The sequence below is a fragment of the Hetaerina americana genome, unplaced genomic scaffold (genome assembly GCF_022747635.1).
Source record: "Hetaerina americana unplaced genomic scaffold, ioHetAmer1.1.p SCAF_1, whole genome shotgun sequence".
In the NCBI taxonomy this organism is placed as follows: domain Eukaryota; kingdom Metazoa; phylum Arthropoda; class Insecta; order Odonata; family Calopterygidae; genus Hetaerina; species Hetaerina americana.
The window spans coordinates 85,631,231-85,653,672 of record NW_027286069.1 but is presented as its reverse complement, the minus strand read 5'-3'; the positions used below and the strand labels follow the sequence as shown (position 1 = coordinate 85,653,672).

At 40.0% G+C, this 22,442-nt stretch overlaps 1 protein-coding gene across 1 annotated transcript; it reads right to left on the bottom strand.

The window, feature by feature from the left end:
• Nucleotides 1–7,119: 7,119 nt before the first annotated feature.
• Nucleotides 7,120–10,493, bottom strand: LOC139694189 (cuticle protein 7-like). Its single transcript, XM_071592627.1, has 2 exons — nt 10,451–10,493; nt 7,120–8,311 (listed from the first exon to the last, which is right to left on the bottom strand). Exons 1-2 carry the CDS (start codon nt 10,460–10,462, stop codon nt 7,688–7,690), a joined length of 636 nt encoding a protein of 211 aa, XP_071448728.1. The 5' UTR covers nt 10,463–10,493; the 3' UTR covers nt 7,120–7,687.
• Nucleotides 10,494–22,442: the final 11,949 nt, after the last annotated feature.

Genomic DNA, 22,442 nt, shown 5'->3' with positions numbered 1-22,442 from the left:
AAATTCAAATTAAAAAACGATTAACATATACTTGCATCTCGAACAAGAGAAGGCTACTTGAAATATGATACAAGCAGCCTTCTCGTATTCGAGATACCACTAGAGTGGTAAGAGGACTCTGCGGAATTAAAATGACACTGAATATTGCCGCCTCGATACAGATATTGTACTATCGCACATGTGAAGGCACTCGGATGATTGGTCAACTATGACGGTAATCGTCAACGTTTCATCTACATTAGACCACAATGTAGAAGTATCCAGTAGGCTTATTTAAAGTACATTTAGTGAAGCGCAGATTCAAGAAAGGGATGATGAACTACATTTATCAAAAGGATATGTCTATCTTAAATCGCCGAGGGCTAGGAGACATTTAAGTGACGGTAAAATGTTCCCTTATGTTTTCGTGCCTCGAGAGATGCAACTATTAAACACTTAGACCGCTTATTCAGTATTTACAATTGCAGTAGTCCTACCGATAAATGGGAGGCAAGACTAGTTCATCCTATGCCATATTTCATTAAAAATGATAAGGCTTGCCACCGCAGTACGATATTTCCAACCTTATTAATTTAACTAATGTGTAGCACCGATGACGAGCTTTCTACAACCATTATTAAAGGCTCCTGCGATTGATATCAAACTAATATGTAGGTTAGCTAATGAGTATACTACAACATAAAGCCAATATGAAACCATATACCGCGAGGATCGAGGTAAGAGAAATTTATTTGGATGGATTATTTATTAACTTCTCACAATACTTCCTTGGGTTAGCCGGAAAACTTTGGTTTAATATGGCCACCTGTAATAATTGCACCTTCTGAAATATCTATAGCGGAATCGAAAAAATTTAATTACGTCTTCGGCGCAGAAATTTGTAGAGAAAGTAAAAAAATTCAACGTTTCATGAATGTTCCAGAAGAAAAACGCCAAAATTCGTGAGCCCTCCGTCACGATTGACACGCTTTGCTCATTTTTGCTCTCTTACATGAATTTTCTGAAGATTTACAAGCCGTGATCGAGGGCCAAGTGAGGTCTTCAAACGATGGTGTATGCAACTTCTCACCCAGATCACTCCACTCCCTCCTTTAATGCTTAAGTGACCCATAAAGCGATAAAGGTCGCACGCTCCTGCCGTAAATCGCACAAAAACACTGCTCAGTGATGGTGTCGACGATAACCGCAAGGGGTAACGTTACATTTCACCATGATTTCAGTGACTCCATCCATGAGATATAATATTAAGTTCAGGACATTGATAACTTTTCATACCGTAGGCTCGGATACGAGGGGCAACTTTGACGTATTTTTAGGTGAAATTCCGATTCCAACTTGGGCTGTCCAAGATTAAAAAATCCACTTGTGGTGACTAGTGGACAGTTCATTTCAAACGAAGCCCTTATCCATCCGATAAGGTTTGATAGGATAGTATCTGATATTGGACCTCTTAACGCCATCTAGTACGGGACGGGCTGGATTCAACCGACGTTTGCTTCCCCTAATAACAGCTAAGTTAGGTCGATTTATTAAAAATAAGGATATAACTGGAGCCTAAGCAGAAAGTCACATAAATGAATTTTGTCAGTGGGTAGCCGAACGAGAGGATAAAATGACTTAAACGGTGCCCCGATATGAAAAAGTTGAAAGGGAATAGCTGCACGCGGGTGATCAGAGGAGAAAGGAATCGCTTTCGACGGGCTCAATCAACGGTCAATCGGCCGTTGCAAGGTCGGCGAAGGAATCGTGGATGGACTCCTGACGTCGCAGCCCCACGCCTAGCTCGCTCGCTAACGAGTGATGCAACACATATAAATGTATTCGAATCCTTTACTAACTTCGAGAACGACATTCCTTTCAAGTAAAGCACTTCGAAAGAACACTACGAGGAGGGGAATGGGGCGTCCCGCTCAAGTTGAAAATATAACCATATTACATTTCACCTCACGAAAAGACTGAAATAGTTGGTAGTAGCATGTAGTTTTCGCGGCAGATAATAGATATGAACCTATATTTAAGTACTTTGAAGAATACAGATTTTTCTCGCTGAGCCAGTCCAAGGATGCTCGATTCGAGGCTCTATCATCCAGTTCTCCTTTATTTGATGACTGGCAAGTCGGTAAGAAGAACAGTTCTGGGTTACGGGGAAGTCTGCACGTAATAATATTTAACTAATAAGAAATTAAAACGGCACCTACAATCAGTAAAAATTACACCCCGAAAGGAATTCGGTAAACAGCCAACGTAACAGATATACGAGGGGATTTTGATAGGAATAATTTATCTTGGGCTTCAAAAAGAAAAAAGGAAAAAGAAATTTTAATACGAATTTTAAATACGAACACACACACTCAGAAGTGGCGTTTTAGTCTAGTGGGCAGAGCACTGGGCTACTGATTGAAGGACCTTGTTTCCATTCCGGTTGACACATGAGGGCACCATCCGCTTCACCAAAATTGTGTGATTTTTCGGGTACCAAATCTACCTGGCACACCATAAGCAGCACAGGGAAATCCACTTCCCATCACTGACATCAGGTGATCTATACCCTCATCTATCAATGTAAGTGGAAGCAAATCCTACATATCGCGCCCTCAGCAGCCAACAGGTTCATTTCCAGTAAATTTATAAAAGATAATACGGAACTGTACAAGCACAAGGCGGATGTTAAAAAATCATTAAAACGTCAAAGGCTCGTATGTCACGCCAAGATGAAAATTACTTGAATAGGAACAATATCTCTAGCGTCAAAAGGAATGATGTAACTCTTGATTTATAGATATCTAGGGCGATTGCCAAGAAGGAATTTCGGAGAGGGTTAAGCGGATTCAAATGGAAAATATTAACTGAAAATTTACAAGAGAATCCAAATGAATTTGGTCATATGAACGAGAGGTTCACGGAAATTAGTATAATAATAATAATTCGGCTTAATTCGGTAGAGATTGAGACAGTAGCAGTCTCTTCTTCCATCTCACTCATCGTCAAAAATATTCAAATGAAAATATAATTACATTTGAGTGCTAAATGCCATAAAAAAGAATTAAAAAATGGCATTCAATTTGCAATGAATGTGCATGAGTACAAAGAGCGTTGAAAGATATGCAGAATTGTGGGGAAAACGTAAGGAATAAGACTTTAATTCTTGACAAAAAAAACCCACAGCAGGAAAACACCCACACATGAAGGGGAGTGTGAAAAATCTGCGAAAACCTATTAGTATACAGTTAATTAGATACAATTAATAAGTACACAGTTAATTCACTCAAAAACTATATAGGCGACAGATTAACCAGCAACTTGGAAAAGGCTGACTTATTAAACTCCTCCTTTCAACAATGTCTCACCGAATTTCCACGATATCTCATCAAATCGTTTCAGCCCAAAACCAATACCCAAAACTGAAATTTCACATAATGGAATAAAGCGTTTGCAGGAAAATATTAATACAACAAATTCTCCGGGCCCGATCAAATATCCGCTCGTATTTTAATGGAACTTTCGCCGTATCTTGAAATCATATTTGAGATATCGCTAGTATATCACAAGGTTCCCAAGGAATGGAAAACGGCTAGTGAAAGAAAAAGAAGACGAGGAATCGAGCGATTACAGACCCATCCCTCTCACTTCCATATCATTCACGTCATGGAACATATAATTGCTGGTTTAATAGTTATCTCTATAGTCAAGAGTTATTGATGAAAAATCAGCAAGGTTTTCGAAGGGGTTAATCCTGCGAGACTCTGGTTACACTTTTTGTTCATATGTCTTTGGTTCAGGAGAGAGCAATGTTTCAGTGGACGCAGATGATTTAGATGTTAAAAAAAGCTACCGACAAAGTACCTCATTGTAAATTTCTCCCAAAGCTGGATGCCTATAGCATTGATAAAAATATCCTGAGCATGATTAAAGACTTTTTGAAAGGCCGGATACTAAGAGTGCTCATAGACGGTGTTAGCTCTAATGCACCGGAAGTCTTTTCAGGTGTCCCCGAGGGAAGGGCTATCAGACCTGTTTTATTCCTTACGACAAAAACTCCCGAGCCAACAGTAAGATACGTTTATTTGCCGAAGATGCAGTAGTTTACAGTTATCCGTAATATTTAGGATAGGTTAGCGTTAGCTGATGACTTACATGCCATAAAACATTGGTGCGACACTTGGAAATTAGAATTAAATTCAAATTGAGATAATAGCAGTTCCCTCCCGAACGTCTACTGCATCAGTAACACCGAAATAGAAGATGCAGACTCGATTAAATACTTGGACGTTATCCACGCTCACAACTTCTTCTGGGTGAAACATATGTATGTGTGGGCAAGTTACTAAAACATTAGTAGTAACTAGAAGAGCATTAGGGAAATGTGACGCAAGTTTAAAAAGAACCATTATATTTCGCTCGTTAGGCTACATTTAGAATCCGCGGCTAGTATATGTGACCCTCATGAAATTGGATTGATTGCCGAATTAGATCGCTTGCAGAGTAGATAAGCTAGAACGTTGTAAAACGATTTTAAGATAAACTTAGGAGCGTTTCATAATTGTTATCGAAGCCAATCACTCACGGAGCGAAGGTTAAGTAACAAATTAAATCTCTTGCTACATTGGAAGGATATCTTTTCAGCGATGAACTTGAAAATGCATTGTCAGCCTCATCGAAATACGGAAGGAGAGAACATGAAAATTAAATTACAGAGATTCATTGTGGAACAGAAAGATTTAACTTGCCACTTATCCCAAGAACGAAAAGGAGTCAGAATAAAACGTGTCCGACTACGCTACGGGAGAAAAGTATTTGATGCCCAAAGTAGTCTGGTATGCAATCATCAGAATGATAATGTATAGCAATGTGCAGCCTTTAGATTAGGTAGCAAGTATTTCGATTGAGCAGCTTGCGGCATCCCCCAGTCTTACAACTTCAAAGTAAGTTCGTGGCTCGGAATAAATTATTCTTGGGGTCGGGTAAACAATAATGTTTAAATAGGGTTACATTGACTCCGTTCCATATCATGTTAGGTTTAGAGAAAATAAATGTATTTTAGAGATTTTCCTATCTCTATCTTTCCGATTTTAGAGTATCTCGTGATTTAGGCCAAGGGAAGACGTGAGGTAAGACCGACGGTAGGTTTATAGGTCGATAAGAGATCGTTATGAGAAAAACAAATTTGCACTTTTCTACAGATTTAAATCGGTGGAAAAGCTCAAATTTGTTTTCCGTATAACGACGAACTTCCACTAAATCTCCCCTGAATCAGTTGAATATATACCATAACCCATTGACTGATGAGTGCCAAATGAATTTATTATTTGATGTCAGGGATTAAGATGCATAGAAATTGAGTGTTATAAATATTTTTTGTTTAGTGAAGGTGATACACCAATCGGGTACCAGGATGAGAGAGACAAAAATACGATATGATATTAAAAAATACTTCCATTTTTAAAACTGAATTAAATTATGTTATCGGTCAAGATGAATCAACAGCACATTTCACAAGGAAGCAATACTTTCAATAAAGCGCAGGATGACGAATCCTTCTACGGATTGCAACCCGGAAAGATGTCATTCGAAACTACTCGGATTAAGTTACATCGAAATAATAGCGTTCGCACGACCAGCACGCCATCAGATGGACACTTCGATACAAAATGGGGAGGAAGAAAGCATGTGGAAAGTTGACAGGAAAAGAGCAGAGAGAGTAGGACAAGTAGTGCAGACAAGAAGGCAAATTATGCAACGCGATAAGAAAGCCGGCGGAGATTAGGCAAGGGGAAAGCGAGGGGCGAGGCGTCTTATGTGGAACGATTAGGAGGGAAAGGTAGGCACCGAATTAAATGCTCTAATGGTTTATTTTCGCTCGCAAAGAACAATCGCAACGGACAACGTACGCTCCTCGAACGTACTTAGCCTTCAGCTGTGACCACCAAATGGGAATTACCTGATGGTAGTAGGGACTGCTATATTGAGGAAAAGGTATCACTGTAGCGTAATTATCATTTTAACCATAGAATAAGAAAGTGTTTGTACCATATGCGATTCACAAGCGCTTTCCCATAAGAATGAGTAATAAAATCAGCAAATATACGCTACTTGAATCAACGGCATTGAGACTCCACAGTCACAGAACTGGACACTATCATTAAATTATCCCATGACGTATGAGATATGATGAATATCTTACTCGGAATTGTGATGTTAATGTACCGCGCTTCATATAAAATCCTGAACGTGCATACATTATGCAAATTAGCGAAAATATGGCACAAGGATTTCATTTTACATAAGATCGTGTGGGAAAATCTATTTTTCTTTAACCATGGGACTAGATAAACAATACTTTCCGTCTATTACCAAAATCAAGCCAAGAATTTCAGAAAGTCAAATAGAAATAATGCTCTGCAAATAGGTAAAACTTTCATTCAACAGCAAAAAATGGTTAGTAATCAAGCTTGCTAAATATTAAATTGTCATCGCAATTAAAGCTACTGCTGCTAATGAATATATTCCCGCATAGATAGCTATCTTTAATACAATCGTCGTTAGCGAACTGATACACAAAGGCGTTGCATCGCTTGATATTATTTCTAGGATATCACAACACAGTCACACGCAGTCGCAAACTCCAGTTTCAAAGGAACTTAACGAATTCCAAGGTCGTGATTAATACATATCATTCCTACTGAATTTTCATTCAAAAAGGATCCAGATTAACAAGTGCCTTGGAAATCACTTGGAACCATGAATTAATGATAATAAGAATAAATTATTTCAATTTAATATAAATGAACACGTAAATGACTCAATATTTGGGCACAATAAGAAGATATAGTTAGAAAAACTTAACGAAGAAGTACGAGCTATATTAATACGAGCAGGAATGGGAACAAAAACCAAAGAATAACTGAAAATATGTAGGAATGGGATAGGAATAAATAGTTAACATACGTGCTCTGCTGATAAAAATTTTTAAAAGCAATAATAAGCAGGTATGAATGATGGATGGCTTAACTCTCAAAAGGCACCACATCTAAATAATCAGACGGACTTGGTCTGTAATGGTGGAACATAGACGTGCCTTGCAACTACCTCCTCGTATGTACGAGTAATGAAAACAAATAATTTTTGAATGCAAGAAAAATTTATTTCAGTTATCAGTACAATATAGGTTTATTAATTTGTACTCTGAGAAAAACACACGGTAACTTGATCCAGTCGGAGATACTTTTATGAAGCCAACCGCAACAATAAACACCACTACCCTTGTTACTGGAAACCCATTAGGAGCACTGATACAATGCTGTGCCGGTGATGAACCTCACCAGCAAATCACTTCCGGAAGCCAACCTATTGACTGAAACTGCATGTTCTCCTCTTGAATCAATGAGAGCCCCAAAAATGTTCACAAACATGATCAAGGGGCAGGATTTTCTCTTCCAGATGCATTTAAGCGTGAAACGCGATTAAGGGGTTTGACAGAACGAGCTCTCTAGAGAAGGAAAAAACGCACTGGCTAGAATGCAGCATGCGATTTTGGAAGATTTGAGCGGGGAGTCGAAGTGGACGCGTGAGGGATTTCGGCCTCCTTGCCCTTATCCCTCCCCGGCCGATTTCTCCCCGATGAGTCGATCACCTTCCGGCGAAGCGAGCGCCTATCGCGATGGGAGAGACGCGGCGGCATGAGCCCCGCTTAGTGGGCGTAGGCGGCGTGCGGGGAGGAGAAGTGGGTGGAGGCGAAAGCGTTTCCGTAATGGGCGCCGGAGAAAGCGGGTGCGGCATACGGCCTGGCCGCGTAGGGTGCGGCTGCGTAAGGTGCGGCTGCGTAGGGTGCGGCTGCGTATGGTCTGATGGGTGCGGGTGCGTACGGTCTGATGGGTGCAGCCACGTACGGCTTGGCGATGGCGGGAGCGGCGTACGCCGCGGCGACAGCGGGTGCGGGGCGGTAACCTCCTCCCGCGGCGTACGCTCCCGCGGTGCTGACGGTCGCCTTGTGGGTGTTGTGCACGACAGCGTTGAACCCGGCGACGGGATCTGCGGTGTACTCGACGGTGCGGCGGTTACCGTCGGGTTCCACGAGGCTGTAGCTTCCGTGGACGACGTCTCCGTTGCGGGTCTCTTGCTGGTCCTTGGTGTCGCCGGTGTAGGCATCAGCCACGCTGTACGAGAAGGTGTACTGGGGGTTCGGGTCGTAGTCTGCATATGCGCCCGCCAGCGGAGCGCCATAGCCTCCGTAGTGGTGGGCCCTCGGGTGAGCGGCGGGGCCGAGCAACGCAGCGTTGACGGCGACTGCCATGACGGCGGTGACGATCATAAACTGTGGGCGTTGATAGAACTTTTGTAACAAAATATTTTACCCTGTAAACGTTTTACACTGTGCATCCCATGGGAACATTGAAGAAACTCGGTTAAATTTCAAGTATGGCCAATTCGCAAATGATTTCACCATTATATCACACCGGTAGAGTTACAAGTTCCTTTTCACACTTTCATTGCGCGTACGTTTGATAAAATGTATTTATAATAACGTTATTCACTGAAATTCTTATTATTTTATTGTCCAATAATCGCGGCGATCAGATTTTTACGAAGACATTTAAAATGATCACCGACAGTTCAGGGCTTAGAACATATCTTAATAAACAGTTTGCTCAATTTTTTCCAAAAATGCTATTCAAGAGTCACAGGTTTTGCATTTATTTTGAAAAAAATGTCCAATCGAGAAAAAGGCTAAAGAAAAGAATATGGGAAATTCGAGAGTTGTTGGCAGTATAGAACACATTCTAGAACTGGCTCTCTAGCTAAAAACCTCTACTCCATATTTTTACGCAGGCTCCTCATCTTTCAATATCAGCAACCGAATAGAATCAGCATAGATCTAAACTGTTTCGAAGAACATCGGAATATGAATATTACGGAATAAAAAAATATAACTGTATCTAGTTTATCTATTTACTAAAGGGTATGCTGAAAGGTCTACAATATTAAAAATAAATGAAAAACTAAAAAATCACACGATTTTACGAATGAGTTAAAATTGTGACTATACTACCATCAAATAAAATAATTAAACCAGAAAAAAGTTTTGTGAAAAAACACCATGCGTCATTACACCATTTTCCATAAAATATCGGAGCTGCTAATCAAATTTGATACTCATCTTAAAATATTTGACCGTTAAATATTGTAACGCCTTACGTAAATTTTAATGAAAACCATTTTAAGTCGAATAAATTATTACTTTTTAAGAAGGTTTACTATCACACAGTAGAAAAGTGTTTTTAATCAGCTTCCCAACTATTTCAAAGACACTTGGCTTATCACACAGAGACAACGGACCGATTTCCGTTATCTGCAGACGGGAATATTATACAATTTACTGATATTAGATGCATTTTCTTTAACCGAACACAATATAAGGCAAACAGGATGGATGAGCGAAAGATAAGATTCCATTGCAAAATGTTCGTACAGAAATGTTTTACCTATCATTCATTTCAAACGTATGAAACTGCCTAAATGTATTTTGATATTTATTAATTTATTCTATTGATATTTAGCAAAAAATATATTACCAATCATACTTTTTTGCAAGGGTAAACTAAAATAAAGATAAAAATTAGACAGATGGGAGAAGAATAGTTATAAACGGAGATTAAGAGGCATCAAACCTCGATATTACAACATCTTCCAAAAACGATATATCATGAACGAACACACTCGACGGTATTACATAGTTATTAGGAAAACATCAGCAGACATATTTACGGGATGCCTCCTTATTTTGTGCTTTGTAGATGAAACTTTGCAACTGATGACGAAATAACGTCCATTAGGTCTTCGGCTTGCGTATTAACTGAAATCTGCATAAGCAACCGAATGAGAATAATGAATATACACGCTGATTTAATTGTATTTAGTTAATTCATCTGGGATGACATTTAATGTGGGCAGGATTCATTAGCATAAAAAAACCATTAGCAAAATTTATCGCTTAAACTTTCAAATAAAGCACCTTTGTTATTCGAATGAATTAGTTAGCTGATGGATGAATTATGATCTTAATTAAAATACAATGTTCAATACTTTAGATATAAAGGGCCTATGTTGTACAGATTAAGCTTCATGTGTTATTTTAAGAATCAGTCTGATGAAATAAAATGCGAAATTTAGTTACGACACACTGAAGAGTACGATTCCTGACTAGATAGATGGGCCGGAATGAAATTTTAAGTTACACGACTTCGTGGCTAAGCATGGAATTTTAGCCTAACATCTAGGCGGGCCCTCAATCTACACACTGATTTCTTGGTTTTAAACAATAAAAATGCACTGCAGGGAAAGGAATTACTAGAGTACACGTCTCTACGTGTGAAATAATTCCCGGGAGAAGTGTAGCAACCTGAAAAAACCTGAAACTACACATCCCCGCACCGGAGGGATGACGAGAACCCACCTTGAGAGCCATGGCAGCGATTCTGAACCTCTTTACCTCCTGGTTTCCGGGGATCTGATGAATCTGGCTTGAGAAGCACCTCCATTATATACCCTACCTTTCTCATAGACCCACCCGGCAGAAGTGCACGGATGACGAAAATAAAGAAGAGGCGAGAGGGTGGGAGATATGAAATAGTTTATTCGACCCCCAACTCAAGACATCCTTCTCCTCGGGAATCTCCTCTCACCCATCCCAATCGCCTCGGGGAAGATAGCCGACTCCTGCCCCCCTCCCCATCGCTCTTCTAATGGGGCAAGGAGCGTCTAAAGCACTCAAGATCCACAGGGATCGGACGCCAGTGACTGAAAGGGCGTGAGAGGCAAAAGGAAAGAGAGAGAGGGTTATGAGATAAAACTAAAAAAAAAGTATGATCATAAGGATGGAAGTTGCGAGGTGTGGCGAGGTCGCGGGAAAGGCTGCAAGGCGGGAGAAGGCATATTGGAATTATCTTACGAGGAGGAGAATGGATCGGAAGAGCAGGAGGAGACTGGGAGAATGAGAAGTGAGGTGGGTGGGGAAGGGGCTGTAGGATTTGGCGCGTAGGCGGAAAAAGGGTGTTGTTCCATCTTTCCCTTTTTTTTATTTTCCGCCGAGGGTCGAGGGAGACCGCCCGTTTTAAAGTTCAGGCATTTTTGTGCGATCCCGTTTCACCCCCATCCCCCACCCACACCTCTCACCGCCGACCGCTCCGAAACGATTGTCCCACCACCCCGCGTCCCTCTCGCGGTCCTCCTCTCCGCGAGGGGGGACCTCCCGGCCCCTCCTGAGGGTCCCACCTTCCCTCGCTCACCCCACCCCCGCGGCAGCAACGGCATTTCGAGCGGATTCCCTCTCACGCGCGAACACACGCCCACACGACTCAGGGGGAGGGGTGGAGGAGGATGCGAAGGGGAGATATTGGCTGGAGGTGTTGGTGATAAAATGTGAGACGAGTAAGGAACCTCCCCCTGCTTCGGATGCGTACGGAGGGGTGTCTCCCTCGAACGGTGGGAGACGTTACAAGGTCTTCCCGTGGGCAGGTTGATGGGCGTGAGCGGTGTTGGCTTGGCGGGATGCGCCGCCGGAGAGCATCGCTCATCCGTTGGATTCAAGAAACTCCTGGATTTATGATAATTACGTCGCGCTTCTCTTAACCTCCTCCTCCTAACCCTCGTGCTCCGCTCCCCTCCCCCTTTCCCTCACGCCTCCAATATCCCCCTGTTCGGCACCTGGCCGAACCGCGCGTTCGTCACGGAGTTCACCGAAAAAAAAATCCGCGAAATCTCGCAAGGGTACCGAAAAGGGCAAGGAGGGAGGGACGATTAATCTCGCGGTGCTCGGAGTGCCCAAAAATGGGCGCCAATAAGGGAGGTGGTCCCATACCGACACAAATCAAAGATGGAGCGTTTCGCCGATGGGGGAGAGGGTGAGAAGAGGAGGCTACTAGTATATCGCCTTGGAGCCGGGGGCGAAAGGAATGCGACCCGCGAGATTTCGAGAGCAACGTTCACGAAACGATGGGTAAGCGGCATCACTCATCGGTAGCAGTGAAATATTAATTGGCCCCTCGTTGGGAGAAAATAATTACAGCGATTCCGCGAAGCGGTATCTTGTAATGCGAATAGAATAAATATATTCAGACAGTCATAAATATTGAAGCGAGGAGGGCCTTGGTAAATAGTGCAGTCGTACACGAAATTACATTTTCAACCGTCGAATCATGAACACCATACAAACTTCCATCCCAATTCTCAAGGATTCGCTCCATCAAAATCGAAATATTGTGATTACTAAAACTGAAATGTTTAAAATTCAGATGGTCAATTTCGAAAGAAATTATTTCGTACCACGGAGGGAAAATCAATTTTTTGTAGCACTTATATAGTTTCAATTAACAAGGTAGGGTTCATTTTAAAGACGCACTAAGGTAACACGAAGGGAAACAACAGAATGTTTTAGCAGAAACCTGACAAGTAGAAGAATTGAGTCATTTCAAAGTCAATCTCTCTCAATCTCCATTCTCTCTCTGTCTTTCTATTTCTCTCTTGAGGCAATATACATTTTCCGTATCTCACGGTAAGGTGCTATCATCTGACCGCATGCGAACCTCAAATCACGATCAAAAAATCATTATCCAGCAACGTAAAATCGTATCAGAAGTAGAAATGGTTTCTGAAAGGTCATCCTCAGCGTATTTCAAACGTGACAGGGATTAACCTTGTGCAGGCTGAAAATATTTAGTGACCATCTGGCTCTCGTGCGTTTCCTGTGAGTCACGACTTCCGATTTCTATAGAAAAGATAAGAGAGAGAGAGGGAGGGATAGTATACACCTTTCAAAAGTAAGCGGAGAAGTGAATTAGAATTATTTTTGCATGATATTTAGATTAGAGCTATTTGCAACAAGAAATATGCAAATATGAATATCGAAAATTTACCGAAGTGGCAGTGAATGGCATAAAATGAGAATAAAAGCTTATAAGTATAAAATAAATAAAACGATTGTGAACATATAAATATTGATATTATAACGATTGTAAATATAAGTATAAGAATTGAGAACGATTTTCAAAATTTTAATTCACGTTCACCTATGCACCGGTTTCAAACTCATACACAGGATTTTCTATCAAACTTTCATTTTTTTGCCTTATTTGTACAGTTTTTCATAAACAAAGAAAAAAATTACGCCTGAGAAAAACGTAAGGATTTGCCTCAAAATCGCTCAATTCCTAAATCATATAAAACTCTTGTGTTCTTCAAGTACGAAGTGAAAATTGATAAAAAAATCTAAGGTAATCGAATTACTCTACACAGTAACAATTGCATGGAATATCATTTAATTAATTTAATATTTTTGAAAGCACCTGATGGCAAAATGATCCCGCATCCAATATAAATAAACTAAAAACTTTTAGCATATTGCACCATTTATATTCATTAATCAAATTCATTCAATTATTTTCGCTTTGATGATGTACACTCCATTTCACAAAATCCGGATTTTTCCCGTGAAGTAGGCACACGCCATTGGATTGGTGAATACCTACACGATATCTGGATTATTTACTGCTCTAAGAGACCTTCGGTTTACTCATGGCAAATTTATTAACTTTTTACAATAAATTTAATACAGATGGCACGATTACGGGCTTGTATTTAAGTGACCTTCGTGGGTGCTAATGGTGAAAAATAAAGGACTGCCATAGAATGAATTCCTGGTAAAGATCTGCGGGAAGGAAAAAAAATCATTCGACATGCTCATAAATGTGAACGAATAGAAATATATTTTGCGCAACGGTGATGATACAAAAAACACACAAGGCCATAATAAATTCTAATACTTTTCCTCAGCGTGGCGTCACATTTCAACTTCCTCTTGAGAGAAGCGAATGGTTTTCAGGGCATGGCATTATATTTTTAAGAATAGGCTGGTAGCATCACAAACGCATGTTCCCACAAATAGAGCATGTAATAAGCAGTCGCGGAAATATCAAACATAAGAGATTCTTGAGAGTACTCCAGCTGGGAATAAGCCAATTTTATTTCTCCGCTGTCAAAAGAATTAATGGGTCCAATAAATCGCACAAAACAGTAAAGAAGATGATCGGGGAGTACATGCGCAGACATGTAGTATTTAATGAGTGATATAAAATGAATAAGCTGAAGTAATATTAAAAAGCATGCTACTGCTCTAGAATTTCTAGGTAGGTAATCCCCATGTGCTATTGAAAACGAGGGCAGTGGAGGGCAGGAAAGTTAAGAAACACTTCAGAGAAACAATTGCGAGACGAAAGCTGAAAAATTAAAATAAAGGAAGAATAGCCATAAAAAAGCCAATTTGTAGTAATTATATACCCCATAAATACGCCATGACTGCGAGGTATTAACGTTAACTGATGAATTACTATCATCTTCAAAAATTTAATTCGTAAAAATATTACGAAGTAATCCTCAATCAAACATTATTTTTTAAATAATGAAATGTTACATACGTATAATCATACCTCGGCAAATAACAAGTTTTTCTTGGCTGGAATTTATAAAGGCATCTTAAAATACGGGTTTGTTCATCAAGGTCACTTGGGGAGAACAAGGTGTAGTTGGATTTATTTGGCCAAATTTGCTGTTGTGGGCTACCATTAAAGGGCATGTTTTCCCGGGCGGAGGAAGTTCAATTTTCAAAATTCGATGTTTTCCCTACGCCCTTCTTTCGAGTGAAAGGATGATTCGCCAAACATACTATTCCCCACCTTGAAGACTAACGATGAAATATGTATGGCTCTTCATTTGTTCGTCTGAACCGAATCTGTAATGCCCCTTCGTGTTAAAAATCGGACTGCTGGAGAGTCAGCTGCTTTGAAGGATCGGAGTAGGCAAGGATCCCTAGAGAGTAAGGAGCTGTAATAAGAGTAAAACTGCGTTTTCTGTAAAGAAGTCAAAATCGGTTGGATAAGGTTTTCGCTACTTCTGCACACAATGCACACGACTTGGATACCCATTGGGGAGTTCCAGATTGCTATCACGCGCAGTAAAATGCCCGTGCAAGATATCAGCAATCTGAAAAAAAACTTGATTCATATTTCCAAAAGGTTAATCTGGGGAAAGGTGATCTCTCAACAAGACTCGTGCCTCTCTCCTCTTAGCACAATTAAGTTTCTCAAACTTGCTACTATCATGCATCATTTAATATTATGTGTATTCACAATTGCATTCGGAATCGCGAAAGAACTTGAATATCACGATGGATACACGCTCACCAATGCACAATTTCCTCGGAAATAATTTGAGTTGTAGTAATTAAGTCGAGATTGACGCAACTTAAACTTACCGATGACCGGTATAAACAATCCCTGTTCAATAGAGCGAGACAAGTATGACACTCTTAATACCAGAGGATAGCGGGTGACCAGTAAATCAATCAGTTAAATTCCTTATCATACAATGTGTAGTAAAGCTTCAACATGTAAAAAGAGGATTTCTCAGAGGTAGGTGCGTATTATATAAATTCCATGCGCGTAAAAACAGGGCAGGTTATTAACGCAATTAATAGAGAGACCTGGCGTGGAATTATAAGAAGGTGATGAATGAAATAGGAAAAAACTCACTCTCATTACCTTTCTCATGTCCCTTTTTTTAAGGAATGCAAGCATTAATTCATTAAGTAATGCCGTAAGAACTGATGTCAATTGCATATATCTTTACACCATCCTCGATATAACTGTGAGAGGAATTTAATAAGTGAATAATGACACAAAAAACAGCATTAAGGCCTCGGGTAGGGCCGAAGTAGAAATAAAAAAATCGACTATGCTGATGACGTCACCAGAGCCGCAAGAATGTGCATCAGGATAAGAGCCCTTATGTTAGAGGTAAAATAGCCACCCAAATATCAGACAACCAATAAATTGCAGGAAACGAAAAATACGTAGTAATCAGTGTTCTTGGTATTTTTAAAAGTCGGGTGAACGAGTTTTTAATGGCCGGGTCCCCTTCTCCAACTATTTTTTTTAACCGGATATCCGGGTTTTCTATTTTCTGATTGGTTAGGAAACAAATCTGCGTACGAAACCAGCAGATTTTGAGATTCACAGTTATCTTGAAAAAAAAGGCTGTTTTCGACAACACTGGTATTAGTCGGTGTCAAGAAGATCAAATGCAGTGAGTAAATCTCCGGCTTAACATGTATTACGAAGCAATCGCCGAGAAAGGGTATTAGATCGTAATGAAACGACCTGGAAAAAATATTTTAGAAGGCTAAATTTGCGGACAGTTCTTTGCTTTTGCAAAGCAGGAAATCATAGTTTTTTCGAACGTTGATAAATTATATTCGACATTCGATTCGACATTCTATTCGACGTGTACGGGATGTGTTATTCAACACTTCACCGAACTGAAATGTAATCGACACGTGCGCTGGAATCTTCTCAAAGATTTCATTGACCTGTAATAGAGGTAACGTGAAAGAATTTTAGAATTTCCAAAAGATTAAGTACAGAAAACATCGGGAAAAATTCACCAGCCAAAGAGTCACAATAAATCATGAAAAACCTTGAATTAAAGAATAAATGCAGACGTGTTGGAGGGTCATAGGTGTATAGACGAGCAGACTGTATAGTATCCATTTACATTCATACAGTAGTATTTTATAGATCATGCTTAGAAAACTTCGGATTAGCGAGAAATCAAAATAAATATCGGTAAAAATATGAGTTTTAAGCACAAATAGACGATTCATCCGCAATTTCTCACAGCTGAATCCATCGAAGCCCTCCTTAAGATTCCCTATAACGAACAACTCGAGTGCAACGCCTAGGGTCTGATCGATGTGAAGTCCGCATATGTTGTTTTAATTCTACGATATCCTTAAGCAGATCGTACTACATTTGAATTAAAAAATTGCTATTAAACACAATTTATTCATAAACGATGTGCACAAATGAACGTTGGCGGAATTTTTTTTTAAAGATTTGAATGTTATTAATTGGAAATGAGATTAGGAGTTGTGCGTAAATGCTTGAATCAACAAATGCACAATTTCCTTACACTGAAAAGATAAATATCGCCAATAAATCCCAATGCACTAGATATGAGATGTCATTTTTGTAATCTTAATGGTTGTCTACCTTCCCAAAAAGTTAAAAAGAGCACGGTCCATGATATCTCCGCAAACAACACATTTAATGAGGTAATATTTAAGAAATATAGAGATGCATCCTAAACGTAAAAGATCCATGACAGCCATAAATCCTGCTCTGATTACTCAAATTCGTCTTGATTGCGGCTGAACTTTCCGAAACTTCAGGGCCAAGTCGGCAGGGTTAAAATATTAATCGGTCTCGAAAAAAAAACTAAATTCTTCGATGATACCTTCTGATATCACGGAGCAACCTTTGCACTCCCTTTACACTGGAAAATAATCGATTTTTTTTACTTTTCATCGGCTCACACTAAAGGACAACCTTAATGATTGACCCAATATGGGCAGGGAAGAAGACGCGAAGAGGTAAGACGGCCCGCGGCCTTCCTCGCTGACCAGCCTCAACGTGATCACGAGTTATCAAGATATTCAAGTCTCGCGCGATCCTCATTCGTTTTGGGGTGGGGGTAAAGGTGTTGAGGAGGGAATGGCATGGTAGTGGAGGGGAGGGAGACCTCTCGCTTTTTCATCACGTCCGTGGCGTAAAGGAGAGCAGTGGGAGGAGGTGGGTGAGCGCCAGGGGAGGGAGGAACGTCGAGAATGATCCAGAAGCGACGGAGCGAACAGTCCCGTTGCGGATGATGCCGGGCAAATGTGAAAAGGGGGAGGGAAAGTGAAAGGGGGGAGGGTGGACAATGGGACACAAGGAGGAGGAAGGAGAAGCGGAGGGAGAGACAGACAACGGCAATCGACGACGCCCACCGGGAGCGAAAGTGCTGAAAAAGATGGCATGTGCGGCGGAAAGAAAACGAAAAATTAAATGAGTTTTTTTCCGATTAGTATTCACCCACTGTTTTTTTTTATTCAAGCATGTCTTTCGTTCGAGAATGTCGGCTCATTTTTCTACGGCTCACTCGGTATGTCAGAGATTAATGTCCCCCAAGTGTTCCCTTCGTGTCTCCCATCGGTCGTTTCGGTTGAGGTAAGACGTCATTAAATATTTATTCTTGCGCATCGATGACACAGTTATTCAATTAGGCAAGCGTGGATGATCAAAGATTTAACGAAAGGTTTGATCAGCACGTGATACTCTCCAAAAGGATTCCATTACCACTTATAATCACGCTAATTGAGAACTTGTTTTGATTAGCACCTGGCGGAGTCGAAAGATTTGAGGAATTCAAACTACAGCATCGAAAAGTAGGGCCTTGCAGTTTTATCCGGACACTAGGGAAAATATTTCTCTCTTCCAAATCACCTCATAAAATAATTACACCATAAACATGACTTTACGGCAGTTTTCACTCTCAGTGAAGGGGAGAGGCATGATATGCGCCACAGTATCCCTTTCTCGGCGTTGTTTCAAAATTACTTCATAAAAGGGTGCGGGGGATTCGTGATGGTGAACTGAGTTTTCTTCAGCGATGGAACCGATTTGACTTGAGGCGGGTGCGCACTTCTTATTGGTATTCCAGTTAATCCCTCCTTGGTTCCATATAAAGGGCAACTCGAGTGCAACACCCATGTGCCCACAGTCTGATGGGTGTTATGTTAAATTGTATTTTCTCCCGCAGCCTTCTCTTTCGCGTAGAGTAGATTAATATGCTTCTAAATGCGCTTTCGTCCTTACTTCATTATACCCATCTACCTCTCTCATCTCATGGGGAAGATCTCATGATTCTTCCCCATAAAGTTTTCCGAGAAGCAACCCGCTTCACGAGGTGGGGTCTGCTACGAGAATTAAATGACAAACTGAACACCTTAACCACTTAACACTCAACCAATTATGTAGATTTTTACTTATTACTTATTTTTCCTTTTGTAAACCAAGAACAGGAAACCTAAAAAATAAAGCATGTAAAATAATTTAGCATTTTTGTTTAAATCTCTTCTTATCAAAGTTAAAAGAAATAGGCAGTAAACTTTAAATACCAATAAACTCTTTTCCTATATTCTGTTCAACGTAAGTTTTTTACATGCCCTTAAACAATATTGATCCTATTATCATACTATTTTAATCATTGTACATTAAAATTGCGAAGCAATTCTTACATTATTATAATAGATACATTATTCAAAGTAAACATAATATTTACTTCCAATAACCCAGTAGGTTTTCAGCTGCAAATGTTTATTAGCCAACAGTCTAACTGAAAAATACTATTTTACTATTTTCAACTACTCAAACAACCGCTTTGACAAATTACTCGCATGAATTTAACTCCTAAGCATTTTCTTCAGGGCCAAATGCGAATCATTCAAACGGTTCATATCTGTTGTAGCCTAAAACGACGATATACCGCCATGACGCTGTGTCATAGTTCTTGAAGATCATTTAAAACATAGCAGTACAAGGAAAAACTATTTACAGAAGCATCATTGTTGCATATATTTGATGTCATAGCTACACTGCGGAGCCATAATATTTTAAATAAATTATCTATGATATTCCATGCCATCACTGGCATTGAAAAATAAAGCAATACTCCGGTTCGGAAAGTTCCTGGTTTTCAGGATTTTGAATAAAAATCGCGAACTGCAGTCTCCTTAAGCCACTTGCCGGCTCTCTTAAAATTCCAAACCGAGGTGCTCACTGATACAATTTGCACTCAGAAAGTACTTAAAAGAAAGGTTTCATAAGATGTCGTGAAGTAAGTGTATTCAGCTCAATCACATTTACGGCGCCTAAAATCACTCTCCTTTCGCACGTATTGCAATAGAAACCGAAAAAAAGTCCTAATTGGTCGCGTCGTCGGGGAGGCAGGGCAGTAATTTATTTGAGAGGGGCGGTGTCGCAACTGACCCGAATTTGAGGCGACGCCGCTCGGTTTGCGGAGACTCAGACGATGCAATGTAAAAGCCGTTTATTTTCACGTCAGTCCCACGGCTCTCTTCCGTCTCCACGGGGCAGTGCCATAAACTTAAGAATTATGGGGAGAAAAAGGATCACCAAGATTGGAGATTATTTTCCGCGGTCGGAAAAAAATGTAAACGACTTCGCCAAAATTTTCAAGCGAATTGTTTGCGTCATGAATGAATTAATTTATTTGTTAACGAAAGAAATGAGCACGGAGGCAAAAAATACACTTACCTTCATGACTAACATAGGGAGAGATGCCTGTGAGAATTATCAATCAAAACGTCATGCTTATATATGCCGTAACACGCTTCCTCTGTCAAGACACTTTTTTGGTGGCGACGAAAGGGAATTCATTGCTTGAGAGTAGTTACACGCAGTTTTTGCCAAATAAAACTAATAAGTATTAAAATATTAAGGATAAAAAGCACAATCATAATGATAAAAAATATAATTTCTAATCTAAAGATAAAATTATCCGATTCTAGGTAAGGAAATGAGACATTAACAAAGATCAAAATTTTTCCATCAAGCCCACCTAACGGATGAATGGGAGGGACAGAAGCGGGGTTGGTCGCGATTTAATCAGCAGAGCAATCCCAAGAAACTGGGGGAGATTCTGCGTCAGTAATCTTTAACGGAGTCATCCGCTAAATGTGGATTACAATGCAACAATTTCACTTAAACCGGGATTCGAGCCCCGATGCCTGAATGTCCGGCCGAGCGCTTCAGCCAGGTAGCTTAACTGGTTTAAGTACTCGGTCGGACATCAAGGGATCCGGGTTCGAATCCCGGTCAAGGCGAATGATTTTTAAACTCTGAAATTGTTTTAAAAGAGTAATATTTTCGAGGTAATTGTTCAGGAATTTTAATCGTACAATGAATACGGTATCTCACATAAACTTATGTTTTAAAGTAAAAACGTTTACAGAGGGTGTCTAATGTTAATTGTCACTTTAAGCTGTTGCTAGGGAATGATAAACAATGGTACACAATTTGATGGGCACACCTTCCGCAAATTTATTATTATCGCAAATTTCCTGAATCAACAATATTATTCTTTGGAGTATCTTTCTAACACCATCATAGAGTTACATTTGAATTAAGGTAAAGGTGAACGCAGATTAAGGTAAGGGCGAACTAAACCCAAATACAATCAATCAAACACGCACTTCGTATTTTTTTGTCTACCTACATACAGGTAGGTACCTGTATGTAGGTAGAAAAAAGACAGGTAGATGGGTGCTACCTACCTACCTGTATGCATACTAATTAACGCAATTATTTTCCTCGTCTTAAAAATATCTTACATACTGCAAAAAGTTTTGATTGTAAAATAATAATCCTAGCTACCCAGGGTAATGTTAAAACTATTGCAAAAAACATTATGAATTCATCTGTACGCAAATTTTTAAAGGATCTTCATCCGATTCGACAATTTTATTAACAAACACCAAAGGACATTTGATATTAAAAATATATATTTTATAAGACTGACTTTAATCGGTAGGCACGGCTATTTTGCATAGGCGGACAGCCCTGAATCTTCTCACTTTGAGCATAAAGAAGATGTGCTCCACGCCGGAAGACGACTAAATGGCCTCCAACGAGATGAGGAGGCACGTAAAAAAGTCTTACCAGCACACTCGCATTTTTGATTTACTGTTTCAAGACCTTCTGACTCGTAGCGGATGTAATTCTTTCTCCAATAATTACGGACGTAGAGTGTGTTTCCTCATGACGACGAAGTAAAAATAATCTCGGTATAAATAACGTCGGAAATCTGGGGTCTACTATCCTCCGCGGAAGGACATGATTTAAAGGTTACGGAGCGTTCCTATCTTGTTCTTGTCAGACCGTATTTAGAGCACCTACGCGTTCAGCACATGGTATCCGACCGAAAAGAAATTTGCAAGAGGAGGAAGGTTCAACGCAGTGAAAACCAAAGTGATGGATATCGTAAATGTAAAATCAATATTATCGCAATCATACTTGGGTTGGATTCGGGGATGGTTTTTATTACAGGCAAGTATATTGTTATAAAATAGATGGGAATGAAAAGAAAAATAATACTTCGGGCATATTCAATCTTAAATTCCCATTAGATATTCACTATTTATTATTTCACAGACAAAACAAGAAAGCCAAGTTGAAAAAACAAATACCTTCCTTAATATTTACATGCTTAGGGACTCATTTTTTGCCTGTACAAAAAAGGTAGCATCTTAAATGCTGCACTTCTAATCCAGCCCCTCAAAAACTTTCCCATTTCCAACCTCTTTTTTTTATGCTCACATTCCCTGCCTTGAAAACCTGCCTCACCGTCGTCGAGTGAAGGCTGAAACTATCAACTGGCGGTCCTGGACACAAAAAGGTGTAGTTTCCAGGCAACGACTACGCATGCAGACATTGAAAATGTATTACTCTTAAGTAATTCAAAACATTACACTCCACAAATTAATTCTAACGATCACG